Source organism: Coregonus clupeaformis, chromosome 26, assembly GCF_020615455.1.
Source record: "Coregonus clupeaformis isolate EN_2021a chromosome 26, ASM2061545v1, whole genome shotgun sequence".
NCBI classification, from domain to species: domain Eukaryota; kingdom Metazoa; phylum Chordata; class Actinopteri; order Salmoniformes; family Salmonidae; genus Coregonus; species Coregonus clupeaformis.
The window spans coordinates 6,812,646-6,834,425 of record NC_059217.1 but is presented as its reverse complement, the minus strand read 5'-3'; the positions used below and the strand labels follow the sequence as shown (position 1 = coordinate 6,834,425).

General features: G+C 43.3%; 1 protein-coding gene across 2 annotated transcripts in view; it reads right to left on the bottom strand.

Annotated features, from left to right (window-relative positions):
- Nucleotides 1-4,150: 4,150 nt before the first annotated feature.
- The window catches only part of LOC121540138 (capping protein, Arp2/3 and myosin-I linker protein 3-like), a 39,263-nt gene continuing 21,633 nt past the window's right edge, over nt 4,151-21,780 (bottom strand). Inside the window, exons 23-39 of one of the 2 annotated variants that reach the window (XM_045207714.1) lie at nt 21,311-21,404; nt 20,978-21,076; nt 17,948-18,067; nt 15,367-15,480; nt 15,032-15,207; nt 14,572-14,659; nt 14,161-14,280; nt 14,018-14,084; nt 13,445-13,632; nt 12,368-12,447; nt 10,984-11,157; nt 8,591-8,792; nt 7,663-8,488; nt 7,072-7,178; nt 5,989-6,109; nt 5,831-5,902; nt 4,151-4,956 (exon numbers count right to left, since the gene is read on the bottom strand). In XM_045207714.1, coding sequence (XP_045063649.1) covers nt 4,916-4,956; nt 5,831-5,902; nt 5,989-6,109; nt 7,072-7,178; nt 7,663-8,488; nt 8,591-8,792; nt 10,984-11,157; nt 12,368-12,447; nt 13,445-13,632; nt 14,018-14,084; nt 14,161-14,280; nt 14,572-14,659; nt 15,032-15,207; nt 15,367-15,480; nt 17,948-18,067; nt 20,978-21,076; nt 21,311-21,404 — 2,689 coding nt within the window. In that variant the 3' untranslated portion in view covers nt 4,151-4,915. Of the gene's footprint in view, nt 4,957-5,830; nt 5,903-5,988; nt 6,110-7,071; nt 7,179-7,662; nt 8,489-8,590; nt 8,793-9,248; nt 9,328-10,983; nt 11,158-12,367; nt 12,448-13,444; nt 13,633-14,017; nt 14,085-14,160; nt 14,281-14,571; nt 14,660-15,031; nt 15,208-15,366; nt 15,481-17,947; nt 18,068-20,977; nt 21,077-21,310; nt 21,405-21,780 lie in introns of those variants that run through there. The other variant, XM_045207715.1, reaches the window with a different exon arrangement.

The following is a 21,780-nucleotide window of genomic DNA, read 5'->3' as shown; positions in this document are numbered from 1 at the left end:
CATCAGACATGCCACCCATTGAGCATGTTTGGGATGCTCTGGATCAACGTGTACGACAACGTGTTCCAGTTCCCGCCAATATCCAGCAGCTTTGCACAGCCATTGAAGAGGAGTGGGACAACATTCCATAGGCCACAATCAACAGCCTGATCAACTCTATGCGAAGCAGATGTGTCACACTGCATGAGGAAAATGGTGGTCACATTAGATACTGACAGATTTTATGATCCACGCCCCTACTTTTTTTTTTTAAGGTATCTGTGAGCAACAGATGCATATCTGTATTCCCTGTCCTGTAGCTCAGTAAAATCTTTGAAATTGTTGCATGTTACGTTTACATTTTTGTTCAGTGTATATAAAGTGTCAAGCCAACCAAATAAAGTTTATTTAATTTTGAACAAAAAATGCTTTCAGGCTGAAATGTAATTGCTAAAAATGTTCACACCCGTTGTATTTCCTATGATGGCAAACCTTCTTAACATTTTACATTTACGTCATTTAGCAGACGCTCTTATCCATAGCGACTTACAAATAGGTGCATTCACCTTATAGCCAGTGGGATAACCACTTTACAATGTATTTTTATTTTATTATTATAATTTTTTTGTGGGGGGTTGGAGTAAAGGGGGGGTAGAAGGATTACTTTATCCTATCCCAGGTATTCCTTAAAGAGGTGGGGTTTCAAATGTCTCCGGAAGGTGGTGAGTGACTCCGCTGTCCTGGCGTCGTGAGGGAGCTTGTTCCACCATTGGGGTGCCAGAGCAGCGAACAGTTTTGACTGGGCTGAGCGGGAACTATGCTTCCGCAGAGATAGGGGAGCCAGCAGGCCAGAGGTGGATGAACGCAGTGTCCTCGTTTGGGTGTAGGGACTGATCAGAGCCTGAAGGTACGGAGGTGCCGTTCCCCTCACAGCTCCGTAGGCAAGCACCATGGTCTTGTAGCAGATGCGAGCTTCAACTGGAAGCCAGTGGAGTGTGCGGAGGAGCGGGGTGACGTGAGAGAACTTGGGAAGGTTGAACACCAGACGGGCTGCGGCATTCTGGATGAGTTGTATGGGGTTTAATGGCACAGGCAGGGAGCCCAGCCAACAGCGAGTTGCAGTAATCCAGACGGGAGATGACAAGTGCCTGGATTAGGACCTGTGCCGCTTCCTGTGTAAGGCAAGGTCGTACTCTCTGAATGTTGTAGAGCATGAACCTACAGGATCGGGTCACCGCCTTGATGTTAGCGGAGAACGACAGGGTGTTGTCCAGGGTCACGCCAAGGCTCTTCGCACTCTGGGAGGAGGACACAACGGAGTTGTCAACCGTGATGGCGAGATCATGGAACGGGCAGTCCTTCCCCGGGAGGAAGAGCAGCTCCGTCTTGCCGAGGTTCAGCTTGAGGTGGTGATCCATCATCCATACTGATATGTCTGCCAGACATGCAGAGATGCGATTCGCCACCTGGTTATCAGAAGGGGGAAAGGAGAAGATTAGTTGTGTGTCGTCAGCGTAGCAATGATAGGAGAGGCCATGTGAGGATATGACAGACCCAAGTGACTTGGTGTATAGCGAGAATAGGAGAGGGCCTAGAACTGAGCCCTGGGGGACACCAGTGGTGAGAGCACGTGGTGCGGAGACAGCTTCTCGCCACGCCACTTGGTAGGAGCGACCGGTCAGGTAGGACGCAATCCAAGAGTGAGCCGCGCCGGAGATGCCCAGCTCGGAGAGGGTGGAGAGGAGGATCTGATGGTTCACAGTATCAAAGGCAGCAGACAGGTCTAGAAGGACAAGAGCAGAAGAGAGAGAGTTAGCTTTAGCAGTGCGGAGAGCCTCTGTGACACAGAGAAGAGCAGTCTCAGTTGAATGACCAGTCTTGAAACCTGACTGGTTTGGATCAAGAAGGTCATTCTGAGAGAGATAGCAAGAGAGTTGGCTAAAGACGGCACGCTCAATCGTTTTGGAGAGAAAAGAAAGAAGGGATACTGGTCTGTAGTTGTTGACATCAGAGGGATCGAGTGTTGGTTTTTTGAGAAGGGGTGCAACTCTCGCTCTCTTGAAGACGGAAGGGACATAGCCAGCGGTCAAGGATGAGTTGATCAGCGAGGTGAGGTAAGGGAGAAGGTCACCGGAGATGGTCTGGAGAAGAGAGGAGGGGATAGGGTCAAGCGGGCAGGTTGTTGGGCGGCCTGCCGTCACAAGTCGCAAGATTTTATCTGGAGAGAGAGGGAAGAAAGAAGTCAAAGCATAGGGTAGGGCAGTGTGAGCAGGACCAGCAGTGTCATTTGACTTAACAAACGAGGATCGGATGTCGTCAACCTTCTTTTCAAAATGGTTGACGAAGTCATCCACAGAGAGGGGGGATTCAGCAGGGAGGAGAATGTGGCAAAGAGCTTCCTAGGGTTAGAGGCGGATGCTTGGAATTTAGAGTGGTAGAAAGTGGCCTTAGCAGCAGTGTAAATTCAGTATCATATCAAATTTTGTATCATATTGTACAACAGCTGATCATTTCAGCTGTTATTTCCTGATAGTTGCTGGTTGAAAATACAATCAACCCAGGACGTTTTAATCAGCAGGTTTTGCATGGGTGGAGTTGCATATAAGTTAATAGACCAGTTCCAAACATCTCTGCCAACAACAGCTAGTTTTCAGGTTAGGGCTACAGTTTCCTCTCATTAGGAAAACTGTGGTTAATGCACCACTTTGCTTAATGCACCACCTTCCCCTCCTCACTCAGACCACTCCCAGACAGGCCTAGCAACATTCTTGCTTGAGAAATAGTTTTTTGCCCAAAAACTATTTTTGTTTATTTTTGACCACTTTCATGGAAAACTGTTACAGTAAGGTACTTAATTGTTACCCAGAAATTATTTGATATTAAAATGAAAGAAATGCTTTATTTCTTATTTTTTATATAATGTTCTGGGGAGGACCCCCTGCCAAAATTGGTTCCCCCGGACTACTTCAGCATCCTGACTCAACATGGTCAAGATACTGTTGGTACACAACCTGTCCTGATAACCTGCCTTATCCTGGCTGTATTTAGTTTGGAACTGGAACATTTTTGGCATAAGGGGGTTAATGTAGCCTAATACAAAACGTCCTTTCATATTGAGAGATGGTTGAACAGTAAGCACAGACAGTCAAATTAAGACAATATATCCAAGAGAGGATATTAAAGTAAGTGTTTATCTCTCTAATTCCGATGATTAACTGCCAAGTGCATGAAAGCCAATGATAAAAGAGATCAATATAAGATCCTGTGTCTTTTCTCTGTCTTCTCTCCTCCCACCCACTCCACCATCCACCCCATGAAGACAGTCCACAGAGCTGCCAAGGAGTGTGGAAATGTATTTCAAACAACTACAATCACACATAACTATCTATGGCTTATAACAGTTATGGACAAGATAATGCATAGAATCATCAGACACAGACAGATTCAACAATATGAGAAGTTACAGGTGTAGGATCTTAATTTGACCTATATTGTCACAGCAAAATAATCCTCCAGCAACAGGATTTGAACGTTTTAGTCTTGATCGGTGGTTAGGCTATTAGCTGGCCAAAAGTAGGCTACATGAAAAGTGCAAAACTGTTAATATCACTGTTTGTTAGTGTGCATTTTCAGTATGAATTTATACAAATCACAAAGCTCATCTGCATTTCCTGCGGTGCAGGAATGGTGGTAGAAACATATTTTCAAGTTTTAATTACAGAGTTTGTAGAAGCAGCTTTTCATTCAATTTCCATATGAATAGCTCGTTAATATTGTCTCCTGGCATCAGAGCGTACTTAGCACACCAGCCAGCCAAAGCCCATATTTGACTCATTCCACCATCTTTAGAAATAGGGCCATGGCATGGTTGCTAATGACAACCAGCAAGACTGCTTCTCAGCAGCTCATGTGTTTGGTGTTCTAGATTATGAGTCTTTCTGTTGCTGAGGTCCTCCTTTCATTTGTTGGGGTTGGTCGCCACCTGCTGTTAGGGATAATTATAGGAGGCCTTCTGTAGATGTCCTCTGCTGGTTAAAGAATTATCATCCAGAGTGGTAATTCTGTGTTTAAACAGTGAATGCAGTTTGGAAGGTAAAATCATTTACCTCCGTTTATTATCCTATTATGAACCAAACCATAAAAAGGATGACATTCTCGGTGTGTCTTCCAGTACAGCATTTTTATTCATTCATATGGTATACTCATACATCATTTTTAAAGTAAATGTTTTCTATAAAATATATTACCTTTCAGTCCATGAAAGCAGAACTAGATATAAATATTTAATTTAATTATAAGCAACAACTCATTTTCAAGTTTCAACCATGGCAATCAACGTTCACAGCAGTCAAATTGCATTGCAGATTTAGAAATAACATTCTAATAGACACATTCCTTTCTTTAGTCGAGCTTAGCCACATAGCTTAGTATACATAAACAATAATAATACAAAATAAAGTGTAACTCTCAATGATGATAATAAAAATGCTCCAATGTTTGGCCCCTTAGCATTATAGCATGACAGTGTTTTAGCAATTTTTTATGTGCAGACAACAATTCAGTAGATTTTCAAAAGTAGCAAACACCATTCGAATAGCTGCAAAACAGTTCAGCAGGTTTCCATTGAGATGACAGGAAAGCAGACAGTGAGGGCAAGGGACAGACATAGACGGACTAGGAATAGGATGTGTGTGTTCCAATAATACTGCAGTAGGTAAGTTATGCTTAGCGATGTCCGTATCATTTTGCACTCTAAGCCATTTATCTTCCCCTCCCCCTCTCTCTCTTTCTCTCTCTATATATGTGTGTCCCCTCTCTCTCTAGAGTCTAGATTCTCCCTCACATATTTCTCCGCTTCCACATTGGACCAAATGCGGCCCAGTTGTCATGACAACCCTCTGGCTGGTTGGTCTGAAGCAGCTGAATTCCATCGGCATTACAACAGCTCGCTGTTACCAGATGCTGAGTTGACGCTGTCTGGAAGAGCACAGAACGAGAGACATTCCTGATTACTGATTCATCTCATTAAACACGATTTGATCAGATAATTAACAACAGTGAAGTCATGTTTGAGTTCTATTCCGACCTAAGGGGAGATTGAAAATGTTGCTTAGTTTAGACTGAAACACACACATGTTTGTTTTACTATCCTTGTGGGGACCAAACAAAATCCTAACCCTAACATTAACACCAAACCCTAAAATAGCCATTTTCCTTGTGGAAACTGGCAAAATGTCCACAGATTTTCCTATTCTTGTGAGGATTTCTGGTCCCCACAAGGATAGTAAAACCAAAAACACACAAATATAGCTGTATCCAAAGAAATATAGCTGTTTTTATGCATTAAGTATGAGAGGAAACAGATGCTCCCATTCTCACAGAGACAGAGACAGAGGCAGAGACAGAGAGAGAGAGAGAGAGAGAGAGAGAGAGAGAGAGAGAGAGAGAGAGGGGGGGAGAGAGAGAGAGAGAGAGAGAGAGAGAGAGAGAGAGAGAGAGAGAGAGAGGGAGAGGGAGAGAGAGAGAGACAAGGACATTTCATGGATTTGTTTCTGTTCTGGAGTAGTCTAGGTTTGTTCACTGGGGGTTTGTGATTTGGGTGCTTCTCAAGATTATTAGGGCCATCCATGTCAGTGCCTGGGGTAAATGAAGACAGGAAATACTGTAACAGTCAGACATGGTGTGATCATGAGGCACATATTAACACACACCCATGGACTAATACAAGCATACTGACTAACTATTGGACAGACAGACAGACAGACAGACAGACAGACAGACAGACAGACAGACAGACAGACAGACAGACAGACAGACAGACAGACAGAAGCATACAGACTGACAGGTGTACCTGTGTCACAAGACATAGCCTTTCTGTTCCTCTGGGGTTTCACTGGGGCTTGAGGTCTCACTTCTTCCTCACCTGGACACCATATACCACCGTCAATCATACAATGTCATAGTCTTTGACTGTAATGACAAAATTATATTGGCTTAATTTGTTAATACCTTGACTGAAAGCCAGGTCAGCCAATCCCAGCACTGGCTTGCTGAATGCGTATGGTGCAGGAGGATGGATCAGCCTTTCATTGGCATACTCGTTTGGAGAAGACATATAGGATGTCTTCGGCTGAAAATAAATGGGGCACAAAATCAATAAAATTATCAATTAATATCTAAACATAACCACACATGGCCAGTTTATAAGGTACACCCATCTAGTCTCAGGTCGGACCCCCCTTTGCCTCCAGAACAACCGGAATTATTCGGGGCATGGAAACGTTTCTCAATTGGTATCAAGGGACCTAACGTGTGCCAGGAAAACATTCCCCACACCCTTACACCAGCGGCACTAGCCTGTACCGTTGACACCAGGCAGGATGGGGCCATGGACTCATGCTGCTTACTCCAAATCCTGACTCTGCCATCAGCATGACGCAACAGGAACCAGGAATTGTCGGAGCAGTCAATGTTTTTCCACTACTCAATTGTCCAGTGTTGGTGTTCGCGTGGCCACTGGAGCCGCTTCTTCTTGTTTTTAGCTGATAGGAGTGGAACACGGTGTGGTTGTCTGATTGCTGCAATAGCCCATCCGTGACAAGGACCGTTGAGTTGTTCGTTCCAAGATGCCGTTCTGCAAACCACTGTTGTACTGCGCCATTATTTGCCTGTTTGTGGCCCCCCTGTTAGCTTGTACGATTCTTGCCATTCTCCTTCGACCTCTCATGTTTGTCACACCATTCTCGGTAAACCGTAGACACTGTCATGCGTGAAAAGCCCAGGAGGCTATATGTTTCAGAGATAGTGGAACTGGCGCGCCTGGCACTGACGATCATACCACTCTCGAAGTCGCTTAGGTCACTCGTTTTGCCTATTCTAACGTTCAATCGAACAGTAACTGAATGCCTCGATGCCTGTATGCCTGCTTTATATAGCAAGCCACCGCCATGTGACTCACTGTCTGTAGGAGCAAACCATTTTCGTGAACTGGGTGGTGTACCTAATAAACTGGCCACTAAGTGTATAATTTCCAGTATACTAATGTATTCACATCAATATGACAACCAGAAGCATATGCAAAGACAGACACACCTTTTCAGGAATGGGAGGTGGCTGTCCCTCTGCATCTCTGCCTCTATCTCTCTCTTTCCTTTCCATTCTTCCACCATCCCTATCTCCGTCTGCTTCCTCGTCTGCACCTGAAGATAAAGATGGAGTAATAATATCACTCTTCGATTTTATAAATAATGAAGCAGATACATTAAAGCTGCAATATGTAACTTTTTGGGCGACCCTACCAAATTCACATAGAAATGTGATTTATAGATCTGTCATTTTCACTGAAGGCAAGTCTAAGAAGTGCTAGATATGTTTTATGTGCACTATTTCTATGCTTCACGTTCTTAAGTTGCGTTTTTGCGTCTTTTATTTTTGATTTTGTACACCAGCTTCAAACTACAATATTTTTGGTTATTGAAAATATATTTCACAGCGGTTTAGATGGTACAATGATTCTCTACACTGAATTATCATACCATCTTAGCCATATACATTGCTTGTTTTGTCACATAAACTGAAATTAGGCAACTTATAAAAAAAATTGCAACCAGGAAATGGCGGAGTGATTTCTGCATATTGCACCTTTATATTAACACAACAGTGTGTAAGAGACAGGTGCAGTACCAGAGCTCTCCTGTAGATGTCTCTGTTTCAGTTTGGACTGGTTGGGTTTGCTGCTCTGGGGAGGCGGGTCTGGTTTAGATGCACTCATAGAAACCCGTCCAGGGGGAACCCCTCCTCCACCCCTCCACCCTTCCACCTGTCCTACAGCAGTGTCTGAGCGCAGGTGTCTTTCCGTCTGTGTGTCAGAGTGCTTCTGTCTGTCGATGGTTGCCTCCATGTTTTTCTGGGAGTCAGTCTCAATTTTAGGTGATGGAGTTCTGTCTGATGGGTAAGGGGGCAGAGGCCTCTGAGCCAGATGTTGTCCCTGGGCTTGTCTGTCAGACTGTCTGCCTGACTGCCTGCTCTCTATCCACTGTCTGTCTATCTGTATGTCTGTCGGTCGTCTCTCTATCCACTGTCTGTCTATCTGTATGTCTGTCGGTCGTCTCTCTATCCACTGTCTGTCTATCTGTATGTCTGTCGGTCGTCCCTCTGCCCACTGTCTGTCTGTCTGTTGTTTGCTCACCGTCCACTGTCTATCTCGATCAAACTGTCTGTCGATCTGTCTTTGTGTGTGTCTGTCAACTGTCCACTGTCTTTCCATGTGTCTATCTGCATTCCTGCCTTCTGTCCAATATCTGTCCATCTGTCTCTCTGCCGTTCTTCCCTCTGTCCATGTTTTGTCTGACAGTTTGTCCTCAGTCCAGTGCCGGTCAGCCTGTCTGTCAGCCGGTCTTATTAATGTCCTCTCTCTGTCTGTGTGAAGCCCCTCTGTCCACTGTCTGTCCTCTGACCAATGTCTGTCTGTTTCGGCAGGTTGCTCGTGCTCTGTCTCTAGCTCTGATGGCTGTAAAAAACACAGAGGAAAGATGAGAAGAGATATTATAACCATGAACTCATCAACCAGTAATAATGTTTTCTACCACAAGTGATACAGCATAGACTGTACCTGGCTGGGTGAGTAGAAGGGGTGTCTGCTGCCCGGCATGCCAGGCTGTGGTGGTATGCTCTGCACTGGCTGCAGGCTCAGGCTCACTGGCTCCTCCCTCCTCTGGTCCTCCACCTTCCCATCAGCCCCCTCACCAGGAGAGCAGGCCCTGGCAGCAGAACGAGGGGGCTGCAGCAGCGTGTAGACATTCTCAGTGGCTGTCCTGAGAGAGAAAAGAGCAAAGAGGACAGTCAGAGAAACAATGACAGAGTCAACCAAGAATTTGCTCTGTGGCCCCTGGATTGTATTTGAATTGGTGTGGATAACAAATGCCCCTCTGGCCCTGTTTTGGCTTTCTAACCAAGCAGGCTATGCAATAATAATGTTATAATATTGGGATAGAATATATTAGACTTGCATAATTTTTTACATCTTTATTCATTAGACTGCATTATCATTGCCATCATTCTCTTGCATCTCATAATCTAAGTGGGAGAAGGGCAACAGCTGTCATCTACATCTGTTTACACATACTGGTGTCATTTACATCGGTTTACACATACTGGTGTCATTTACATCTGTTTACACATACTGGTGTCATTTACATCTGTTTACACATACTGGTGTCATCTACATCTGTTTACACATACTGGTGTCATCTACATCTGTTTACACATACTGGTGTCATCTGCTGTGCTCTCCGGCAGCATGACCATTCCTCATGTCAACACAGCACTGCTTCCCAGCACTGATTTAGACTATTAGCACACAGGGCACACAGAGCTTGCACTTAATGCTCATCATACTAACAGAGAGCATGAAAGGTAGAGAGAGAAAAAGAGTGATACATATTCATAAAGAGGTAAGGGGTATACATATGTTATTAAGTGAAAGTCAAGATAATGTGACACTGATATAAATCATGCTGTGTAGATTGCACAGCTTTATATACAGTGAGGGAAAAAATATTTGATCCCCTGCTGATTTTGTACGTTTGCCCACTGACAAAGACATGATCAGTCTATAATTTTAATGGTAGGTTTATTTGAACAGTGAGAGACAGAATAACAACAACAAAATCCAGAAAAACGCATGTCAAAAATGTTATAAATTGATTTGCATTTTAATGAGGGAAATAAGTATTTGACCCCTCTGCAAAACATGACTTAGTACTTGGTGGCAAAACCCTTGTTGGCAATCACAGAGGTCAGACGTTTCTTGTAGTTGGCTACCAGGTTTGCACACATCTCAGGAGGGATTTTGTTCCACTCCCCTTTGCAGATCTTCTATAAGTTATTAAGGTTTCGAGGCTGACGTTTGGCAACTCGAACCTTCAGCTCCCTCCACAGATTTTCTATTGGATTAAGGTCTGGAGACTGGCTAGGCCACTCCAGGACCTTAATGTGCTTCTTCTTGAGCCACTCCTTTGTTGCCTTGGCCGTGTGTTTTGGGTCATTGTCATGCTGGAATACCCATCCACGACCCATTTTCAATGCCCTGGCTGAGGGAAGGAGGTTCTCACCCAAGATTTGACGGTACATGGCCCCGTCCATCGTCCCTTTGATGCGGTGAAGTTGTCCTGTCCCCTTAGCAGAAAAACACCCCCAAAACATAATGTTTCCACCTCCATGTTTGATGGTGGGGATGGTGTTCTTGGGGTCATAGGCAGCATTCCTCCTCCTCCAAACACGGAGAGTTGAGTTGATGCCAAAGAGCTCGATTTTGGTCTCATCTGACCACAACACTTTCACCCAGTTCTCGTCTGAATCATTCAGATGTTCATTGGCAAACTTCAGACGGCCCTGTATATGTGCTTTCTTGAGCAGGGGGACCTTGCGGCCGCTGCAGGATTTCAGTCCTTCACGGCGTAGTGTGTTACCAATTGTTTTCTTGGTGACTATGGTCCCAGCTGCCTTGAGATCATTGACAAGATCCTCCCGTGTAGTTCTGGGCTGATTCCTCACCGTTCTCATGATGATTGCAACTCCACGAGGTGAGATCTTGCATGAAGCCCCAGGCCGAGGGAGATTGACAGTTATTTTGTGTTTCTTCCATTTGCGAATAATCGCACCAACTGTTGTCACCAATCTTTCTGATTGAGAGGGGGTCAAATACTTATTTCCCTCATTAAAATGCTAATCAATTTATAACATTTTTGCCATGCATTTTCTAGATTTTTTGGTTGTTATTCTGTCTCTCACTGTTCAAATAAACCTACCATTAAAATTATAGACTGATCATTTCTTTGTCAGTGGGCAAACGTACAAAATCAGCAGGGGATCAAATACTTTTTTCCCTCATACTAGTTGGGTGTGTGTGTGTGTGTGTGTGTGTGTGTGTGTGTGTGTGTGTGTGTGTGTGTGTGTGTGTGTGTGTGCATGTGTGTGTGAGTGTGATACTGAGGATTCACAAACCCTGTGGGTGCCGTGGCAACAGTGTGACACTCCTCCCCACACCCATCTCTGCCAGACTCTGGCCCCTGATTGGAGAGCGTTGAGTTGCGGTTCCTACGGAAACCAAAGATGGCCAGCATATTGCGTCTTTTCTTTCGCCTGAGAGAGTGGGCTTTATGGAGAGAGGACAACTGACTGACATAGGGAAAAGGAGATGGAAAGGGTAGAGAGAGATGAGGGGGACAAAATAGGAAGAAGATAAAGGATGAAGACAAAAGGCAGATATAAAGAGAGACATAAACTGACCATAGCTATACAGTAAAAATACACTGAGTGTACAAAACATTAGGAACATCTTCCTACTATTGAGTTGCTGGCCCCTGTTGACTCCAATGCTTCCCACAATTGTGTCAAGTTGGCTGGATGTCCTTTGGGTGGTGGACCATTCTTGATACACACAGGAAAGTGTTCTTGACACACTCAAAGCGGTGCGCCTGGCACCTACTACCATACCTCGTTCAAAGGCACTTCACTATTTTGTCTTACCCATTCACCCTCCGAATGGCACACATACACAATCCATGTCTCAATTGTCTCAAGGCTTAAAAATCCTTCTTTAACCAGTCTCCTACCCTTCATCTACACTGATTGAAGTGGAATTAACACGTGACATCAATAAGGGATCATAGCTTTCACCTGGTTTCACCTGGTCAGTCTGTCATGGAAAGAGCAGGTGTTCCTATTGTTTTGTACACTAAGTATATGTCTATATCATAAGTCATATTTCTGTTCAGTTTGTCCCTAGTCAGCACCTGTACTTTTACTTATTCACCCTGTCATCAGACCCCATATGTTTCTCTGGGCTGCTGCCTGAAACGTAACACTTCCTGGCAGTGAGAGACGTTGCTAGGATACCATTCATGGCACAGAACGCTTTATCCAGAGTACATTCATTTAGAAATATGCTTAACAGTAAATGTAATAATACTAAAAGCATCCACTTAACCAGATGATCTGCTGTGTGGGTGTACTTTAGCATGGACCAGCATTACTCTGCCAGCATGTGACAAGAGGAGAGGGTACTCTCTAAAACTATTACTAAAGGCAGAGCTCACCTAAAATCCTTATCCTGAAAGTAGTCTATGGACTAATGGAAAGTAGGCCTATGCTAAATGACTTGAGTTGTAGTTACCTTGGAGGTGATTCATGCAATTTAGATCATGATTATGGTGTGCCATTCACTCCTATTGTTTTTTGATAGAGAGCGAGGGAGAAAGAGAGAGAGAGAGATAGATAGAGACAGATAGAGAGAGAGAGAGAGAGAGAGAGAGAGAGAGAGAGAGAGAGAGAGAGAGAGAGAGAGAGAGAGAGAGAGAGAGAGAGAGAGAGAGAGAGAGAGATCTACCTATCAGGGAGGACTCTCTTGGAGTAGAAATCTGGGAGTCCATCATCAAGAGGGGTGACAGTTCCATTTTCAGTGCAATGCTGGGGACGGGGAGAGAGATATTTCAGAATTATGATACTATTCTTATACATCCACAAATTCATATTCCAGAAATAAAGACTGATTTCCCACACTGTTTGTAAGTACTTATTGGAGGGGCTTACAATTTTTTACATTTTTAATGTTCTGTTGGTAATAACACAAATGGATTATACTAGCTTCAGAGAGATGACTTAACCCAATTGGAGTAATTCTCTTAGTATAGATTACCCTGGACCCAATCCATTCTGAAAAATAGAGCAGCACACTGCCACTGCCGGGAGGCCCTAACATTTGGGAATATGCAGTGGGAATTATGCATGAGCCATAAATTAAGTTAAAAGTTATATTATCATTACTTTAATCACATGAATAATCGTTCTTTTGGAATAGAATATGTGCTTGGGCACGCATGCAAAATGTATAACTAATGGCTATATTAAATGCTTGTTAAATAAACCAGATGTATCAATTTTAACATCTAGTCTATTTAACAAGCAATTAATATAGCCATTAGTTATACATTTTGCTTGTATCATAAGGGAATATTATCTTTGTAGTTGTCATTAGCTATGCAAATAACATCTGTATTTTGTCTTATTAATATGAAAGTATCTCTATGTAACTCCATGAGTTTTTAAAGTTCACTTATCTTTAACTATGTGTTGCCATATCAGTATCTCCTTAAATTGATCATTTATTAGCTAATATTTAGCTAATACATTTTAGTCATTTAGCAGACGCTCTTATCCAGAGCGACTTACAGTTAGTGAGTGCATACATTTTTCAATATATCTACATATTTACGCTTCTGCACTCAGATGAGAAATCTACTACAGCAGGGGCCTCTCTGTGTATACAATATTCATAAGTGAATATATAAGTGAATATAGATCCTGTATTTCCATATTCATAGTTAAGTATCACACACAGCCTGAGCAGTTCAGAGCAGTATATATTCCATATGGGGGTGAGATCCTGAGGTCAGCTTCCTCTTACTGTGTCAGAGGGGGCGTGTCCTGCTCGGTGCCTCCGTGGGGGCCTCGGCCTAACCCGCGTCACATGATGTAGCGGTGCACCCTGGGTAGGGAGCTCAGACAGCCCCTCACAGGATGCAGAGCGAGAGAGGGCCGAGAAAGAAGAGGACGCAGAGGCGGGCGGGGAGGAGCTGGAGTCATCACACAGGCCTGAAAGAGAGAGAGAATAAAATATGGAAAGATGACGAGATGAGAGCGAAACAGATGCATAAAAGGGAGCGAAATGGAGAAGGAAGTGGCGAGGTGGTAGAAGTTCTCATAGGAGTCATGTGGAGCTGTCATCTGTGCTTGAAATAAATACTGTTTAAAAACTACAACAATTGGCAAGTGCACTCAAATATGTTGAGGCAGGAATGGGTTCAGGTTGGCATGAACACCAGCCATTAATGGCTCACTCAGAGAGAGAGGGAAAGGGAAAGAGGGAGAGAAAAACAGACACAGCAGGACACAGTCACTAATGGACCTCTAAAAGAGAGAACAAGCTGGGAGGAAGAGAGAGGGAGATAGAGAGATAGTGGGACGGAGACATACTCACTCAGTCTGGTAGAAACGGGTCGTATTCGTCTAGTTCTAGAGCTGTGCTTCTTAATGGCAATTGTGTCCTAGAGACGGAAGAAAAATATGTCAAAACACAAACACACACATCCTAAACAGACAATCCCAACACACAATGCTTACTATGCTGGTGCCCAGCTCCTCGTCAGTGATGTCCAGAGAGTCTCTGTGTCTGTGTGACCTCCGGCCTGTCCCTCCGTCACATGTCCCCTCCCAGCGCTTCACCTGGGACACCTGACGCGTCTGGGACAGGGAGCAGACACTAGACATGAATAAATGTATTATGAAGGTTGTTATGAATGATACTGCAACACTCATAAAGGTGTTATGACTGGTTTCATAAAGGTGTTATAAAGGTTGTTATGAATGATACTGCAAAAGTGTATAATGGTGTTATGAATGCCTTATGTGTGCCCCTTCAAGTAAAGTGTTACTGATAATGGTAGGCAAAAGGTGACAGAATCAATATCAGGACTATAGACAGACAGAGACACAAACAGACAGACAGACAGACAGACAGCAGCATGTCTATACCAGGGTCTTGTGAGTGGCGTAGAGCTCCTGCAAGATCTGATCCACAATGGAGTTGGTGAGATAGGAAACCACTGAGAGCTTCACCTCTCTGGGAGAGGGGGAGAAAGACAAAGAGAGGGGAGGGATCAGGAGAGGGAAGGCAGGGCGGAGGAGGGGGAAGACAGTATGATGGAATGAGTTCACAGATACCCACACTGATTAAATTGAACAAAGAAGACTGCATCGCTTATCTTCCTCCTTCAGCTCCCCCTCTTCTTTCTTTCTTCCTTCCATCCATCCATCCATCCATCCATCCATCCATCCATCCATCCATCCATCCATCCATCCATCCATCCATCCATCCATCCATCCATCCATCCATCCATCCATCCATCCCTCCCTCCCTCCCTCCCTCCCTCCCTCCCTCCCTCCCTCCCTCCCTCCATCCCTCCCTCCCTCCCTCCCTCCCTCCCTTTCTTACTCCAGCACACGGTGGATGTCCTGAGCTGCTCGCTCCATCATGGCCGTCCGGATGGCAGAGCGTGGGATGGAGACGCGCTCAGAGACGGACGAGAGCGGAGGACTCAATCTCTCTGCTGCAGAGGAGGACAGCGGGCACAGCTCACGACAGAGAGACACCATGGAGTCAACTATCACCTGTCAATCAACAAGCCAATTAAACAATCAATCAATCAATAACTCAATCAATCAATCAATCAAATATTCAACCAATCCCTGTGTTGCCTAATTGATTAAGAAATAATGGCGAAGTAAATAAAACATTTATATAAATATGTGATGTATTGAGGATTGCACCTGTAGTTCCTTGTCAGCTGCCTTGGCCAGTTCTCCTGCCAGTGAGTCCAGTTTCTGTCTGACTGGCCCATCTACTGACAGGACATGAGCTAGCTCACAGAGAGAGGGGTACAGCTGAGAGAGAGAGAGAGAGAGAGAGAGAGAGAGAGAGAGAGAGAGAGGGGGGGGGGGGGGGTGTCATATTAATACACAAAGCCATGGGTCTTTCTATTAATAATGGGGCCAATGTGTGACATTGGGATCAAAATGTCAAAATGATTTTCATGCAGTTCCACATGTGTACTTAGAGGAATAAAAGTGAATATATGCGAGAGAGAGACAGAGTGAGTGAGTGAGTGAGTGAGAGAGAGAGAGAGAGAGAGAGAGAGAGAGAGAGAGAGAGAGAGAGAGAGAGAGAGAGAGAGAGAGAGAGAGAGAGAGAGAGAGAGAGAGAGAGAGAGAGAGAGAGAGAGAGAGGGGGTGTGGGGGTGTCATATTAATACACAAAGACATGGGTCTTTCTATAAATAATGGGGCCAATGTGTGACATTGGGATCAAAATGTCAAAATGATTTTCATGCAGTTCCACATGTGTACTTTGAGGAATAAAAGTGAATATATGCGAGAGACAGAGTGAGAGAGAGAGAGAGAGAGAGAGAGAGAGAGAGAGAGAGAGAGAGAGAGGGGTGTGGGGGTGTTATATTAATACAAAAAGACATGGGTCTTTCTATAAATAATGGGGCCAATGTGTGACATTGGGATTAAAATGTCTAAATGATTTTCATGCAGTTCCACATGTGTACTTAGAGGAATAAAAGTGAATATATGCATATGTACCCATAACTCCACCTATACAACAACATAGGCCTAGGACTATACATCCTTTAAGCAGGGTTCATACAGACATTGGCAAGTCAAATTCAATGTTATACAATTGTATATATACCCCCACCCCCCTCCCCCCAAAAAACATGCAAAAGGTGTAAAAAAAAGTAGGCCATTACCACTTTAAGAATAATGCATTTTTTTAGGCCTTGCCAATGCATTGATATTCAAATTATTATTACAGTACATTCTAGAATATGTGAGAATAATGTGGACATTGCCTGACTAAATAGATTGGATGCATGCACGGCGATTTTTCTGTAACCGACGCGGGCACACATAATAAATCCATGAATAGCGGTAGCATTAATCTCACCATTTGAATCTCACCATCGCTGTTTTTATAATGAGTAAGTGACCAAATACCAGGCTCTTTTTTTAATGGAAGGATTTGTATGGAAAGCCAAGTTGAAGCCAACATTAGATCGTGTCGTCCTAATAATAACCGCACATGGTTTTACCGCAACAGAGTAGCGCAACACTCTTAAATTGAAGCAGCTGGAAACAAACGAAAGTGGTCACATCTCTCAGAAAAATTGATCAAAAATGAAATCACGGATAATTATAAGGGAGCAGGAGAACTTATAAATTGGCTACAATAATTTCAATAACTTTTCAAGCACCAAATTGATAAAATGTCTGATTTTCAAGGTAGGCCCAGTATGTGAATTTCGGAGCTCGAAGTTCAAGTTCAAGTATGCTACTTCAAGCCCCTTGATTTTAAAATTGCAGGTGTAACATGTATTTGTCATGTTATTTCATTACCAGATGATATTATGAATAAACCCACTATGTTATGTAATTTGTTGTCATTATATCCAGAATAATTCATATGAACAGTGTTGGGTGTCGCGCAATAGTCTATCCTACACAATTGCGCACAGTAGACTAGGTGTCCAATGCGAGGCACAAAAACATTTGAAAACATGAACACATTAACTTGATGCTTTCTCTGTTAAATCTAAAAAGACCCTACTGTAAATCAAGCAGACAACAACAGATGTTCAATATCAATTCGCTAGGGATATTAAATCCAATGTGGAAAATTAATTCCTGGATCAGATGATGATGTGTGAAATTATTATGGCATAACTCGCACATCCAACAAGTATTATGCATAATTATTGAAGAACCATGTTAATGACAGTATCGATTTAAGTTTTAAGTACCAAGGTAAGGTGACTCTTTCGGTTAGAAGCATTTGATTTTGCAATCGCATTTATTATTTTGGATTTGTGTGCCCATGAAAACTGTTTTCATCCCGTAACATAAGAAGACGCGAAATGTTACGTAGTTACAGTGTATTTCTGAGATCTCTATACTAAAAACTGTTCAATTTCTAATTTAACTGATTAATGCTTAATATATAACGTCAACTTACACTGCCATAAATGCAAGGACAGAAAAGTCATGTTTCACATCACACGATTTTGGACAAATCCGTCAAGACACCAAACATGATAAAGGGTTAAACAGAGGTTTTAAATCAACTCGTGAATTTTATTGAATATAGCTATGATCCCCCCTTATATCTTAATGTAATGACATGAAGAAAAAAAATGCTGATTATTATCAATGGCCTATCAACAGCTGTAACAAGTTGTCCAGTGTAGGAAATCCAAACTGGTACCCTAGTTTAAAGGAAGACCCACATACACTTGAACACTTAACTACACTAGAGATTAGAGAAATGATTCAGGCATGCACACACGCTCACCGCGCGAGAGTTCCTGGCCTCCTTCAGCACTTGTTTAGCAGCTTGAATCTCCTCCATCTCCCCTACTCCACGCAGCACACACACCTGCTGCTGCACACGCACACACAGACGCTCCATCACCTGGGAAACAGAGAATAGAGAAGCAGGCGGGGTGTCAGTAAAGACATACAATGCACACATATTGTGTGTGATTGAGAGACAATGAGTTGAGCCATCATTAGAGCAATCACACACACAAAACTAATACACATACACTACCAGTCAAAAGTTTGGACACACCTTTCTTTTTTTTCTCTTCTTTTTTTTACTTTGTAGAATAATAGTGAAGACATCAAAACTATGAAATAACACATATGGAATCATGTAGTAACCAAAAAAGTGTTAAACAAATCAAAATATATTTTACAGTGCCTTGCAAAAGTTTTCATCCCCCTTGGCGTTTTTCCTATTTTGTTGCATTACAACCTGTAATTTAAATGGATTTTTATTTGGATTTCATGTAATGGACATACATAAAATAGTCCAAATTGGTGAAGTGAAATGAAAAAAAATACTTATTTCAAAAAATTCTACCAAATAAATAACGTAAAAGTGGTGCGTGCATATGTTTTTCACCCCCTTTGCTATGAAGCCTCTAAATAAGATCTGGTGCAACCAATTACCTTCAGAAGTCACATAATTGGTTAAATAAAGTCCACCTGTGTGCAATCTAAGTGTCACATGATCTGTCACATGATCTCATTATATATATACCTGTTCTGAAAGGCCCCAGAGTCTGCAACACCACCAAGCAAGGGGCACCACCAAGCAAGTGGCACCATGAAGATCAAGGAGCTCTCCAAACAAGTCAGGGACAAAGTTGTGGAGAAGTACAGATCAGGGTTGGGTTAAAAAAATGTTTTCAAAAACTTTGAACATCCCACGGAGCACCATTAAATCCATTATTTAAAAATTGAAAGAATATGGCACCACAACAAACCTGCCAAGAGAGGGCCGCCCATCAAAACTCACAGACCAGGCAAGGAGGGCATTAATCAGAGAGGCAACAAAGAGACCAAAGATAACCCTGAAGGAGCTGCAAAGCTCCACAGCGGAGATTGGAGTATCTGTCCATAGGACCACTTTAAGCCATACACTCCACAGAGCTGGGCTTTATGGAAGAGTGGCCGGAAAAAAGTCATTGCTTAAAGTAAAAAATAGGCAAACATGTTTGGTGTTCGCCAAAAGCCATGTGGGATGAATAGTTATGCACGCTCAAGTTTGACGTTTTTCGGTCTTATTTCTTGTTTATTTTACAAAAAAAAGTATTTTGCATCTTCAAAGTGGTAGGCATGTTGTGTAAATCAAATGATACAAACCCCCCCAAAATCAATTTTAATTCCAGGTTGTAAGGCAACAAAATAGGAAACATGCCAAGGGGGGTGAATACTTTCGCAAGCCACTGTATATTTGAGATTCTTCAAATAGCCACCCTTTGCCTTGATGACAGCTTTGCACACTCTTGGAATTCTCTCAACAAGCTTCATGAGATAGTCACCTGGAATGCATTTCAATTAACAGGTGTGCCTTCTTAAAAGTTAATTTGTGGAATTTCTTTGCTTCTTAATGCGTTTGAGCCAATCAGTTGTGTTGTGACAAGGTGGGGGGGGGTATACAGAAGATAGCCCTATTTGGTAAAAGACCAAGTCCATATTATGGCAAGAACAGCTCAACAAAGCAAAGAGAAAAAACAGTCCGTCATTACTTTAAGACATGAAGGTCAGTCAATGCGGAAAATGTCAAAAACGTTGAAAGTTTCTTCAAGTGCAGTCTCAAAAACCATCAAGTGCTATGATGATACTGGCTCTCATGAGGACCTCCACAGGAATGGAAGACACAGAGTTACCTCTGCTGCAGAGGATAAGTTAATTAGTTACCAGCCTCAGAAATTGCAGCCCAAATAAATGCTTCACAGAGTTCAAGTAACAGACACATCTCAACATCAACTGTTCAGAGACTGTGTGAATCAGGCCTTCATGGTCGAATTGCTGCAAAGAAACCATTACTAAAGGACACCAATACGAAGAAGAGACTTGTTTGGCCAAGAAACACAAGCAATGGACATTAGAACGGTGGAAATCTGTCCTTTGTTCTGGAGTCCAAATTGGAGATTTTTGGTTGCAACCACCATGGCTTTGTGAGATGCGGTGTGGGTGAACAGATGATCTCTGCATGTGTATTTCCCACCGTAATGCATGGAGGAAGAGGATATGTTATGGTGTGGGGGTGCTTTGCTGGTGACACTGTCTGTGATTTATTTAGAATTCAAGGCACACTTAACCAGCATCCCATCTGGTTTGGGCTTATTTTTTTTTTTTTTGTCATTTAGCAGACGCTCTTATCCAGAGCGACTTACAGGAGCAATTAGGGTTAAGTGCCTTGCTCAAGGGCACATTGACAGATTTTTCACCTAGTCGGCTTGGGGATTAGAACCAGCGACCTTTCGGTTACTGGCACAACGCTCTTAACCACTAAGCTACCTGCCGCCCCGGCTTAGTGGGACTATCATTCGTTTTTCAACAGAACAATGACCCAACATACCTCCAGGCTGTGTAAGGGCTATTTTACCAATAAGGAATGTGATGGAGTGCTGCATCAGATGACCTGGCCTCCACAATCCCCCAACCTCAACCCAATAGAGATGGTTTGGGATGAGTCGGACCGCAGAGTGAAGGAAAAGCAGCCAACAAGTGCTCAGCATATGTGGAAACTCCTTCAAGACTGTTGGAAAAGCATTCCAGATGAAGCTGGTTGAGAGAATGCCAAGAGTGTGCAAAGCTGTCATCAAGGCCAAGGGTGGCTATTTGAAGAATCTCAAATCTCAAATATATTTTTATTTGTTTAACACTTTTTTGGTTACTACATGTGTTATTTAATTGTTTTGGTGTCTTCACTATTATTCTACAATGTAGAAAATAGTAAAAATAAAGAAAAACCCTGGAATGAGTAGGTGTTTCCAAACTTTTGACTGGTACTGTATACATTAGCTACCTGTTCAGCAGTGCTGGTGACCAGGCCCTGGTGCAGCCGTAGAGCCTGTCTCTGAGAGAAGCGCTGAGTCTGGTTGTTCCTCAGCAGAGCACGCTGGATCTGATGGCCACAGATTTAAAAAACATTCACTCACACAGGCAATACTACTGTGTGAAAATGTCAATGAAGCAGAGTCAATTGAAATGGAAAGGGCAGGGAGTGAGAGAGAATGATGGTGCCAGTAGAGAAAATAAGCAGTGAAGGAAAGGAGAGGAAATAGAGAGGCAAAGGAAAGGAGTGGATGTTTAACGGAGGGTTGGAGGGAGGATTGAGATGGAAGCATAAGGAGCCCACCTTGGTCAGTGCCTGCTCTGTCCTCTCGGCGGCGCTACGGAACGCCTGACTGATGTCACTGAGGGGGAGGGGCATGTACTGCAAGGTGAAGTTACTGGGAGAGAACACACCGAAGGTGAGCGAAAGAGAAGGGGTTTGAGTTAGGAAGGAGATGCAGAAAGGAAGGAGACAGATAAAGGTAGGGGACATAGAAAGGAATGGGATAGAGAAAGGAAGGAGACAGAGAAAGGAAGGAGACAGAGAAAGGAAGGAGACAGAGAAAGGAAGGAGGCAGTGAAAGGAAGGAGACAGTGAAAGGAAGGGGACAGAGAATGGAAGGAGACAGAGGAAGGAAGGAGACAGTGAAAGGAAGGGGTCAGAGAAAGGAAGGAGACAGTGAAAGGAAGGGGTCAGAGAAAGGAAGGGGATAGAGAAAGGAAGGAGACAGTGAAAGGAAGGGGACAGAGAAAGGAAGGGGACAGAGAAAGGAA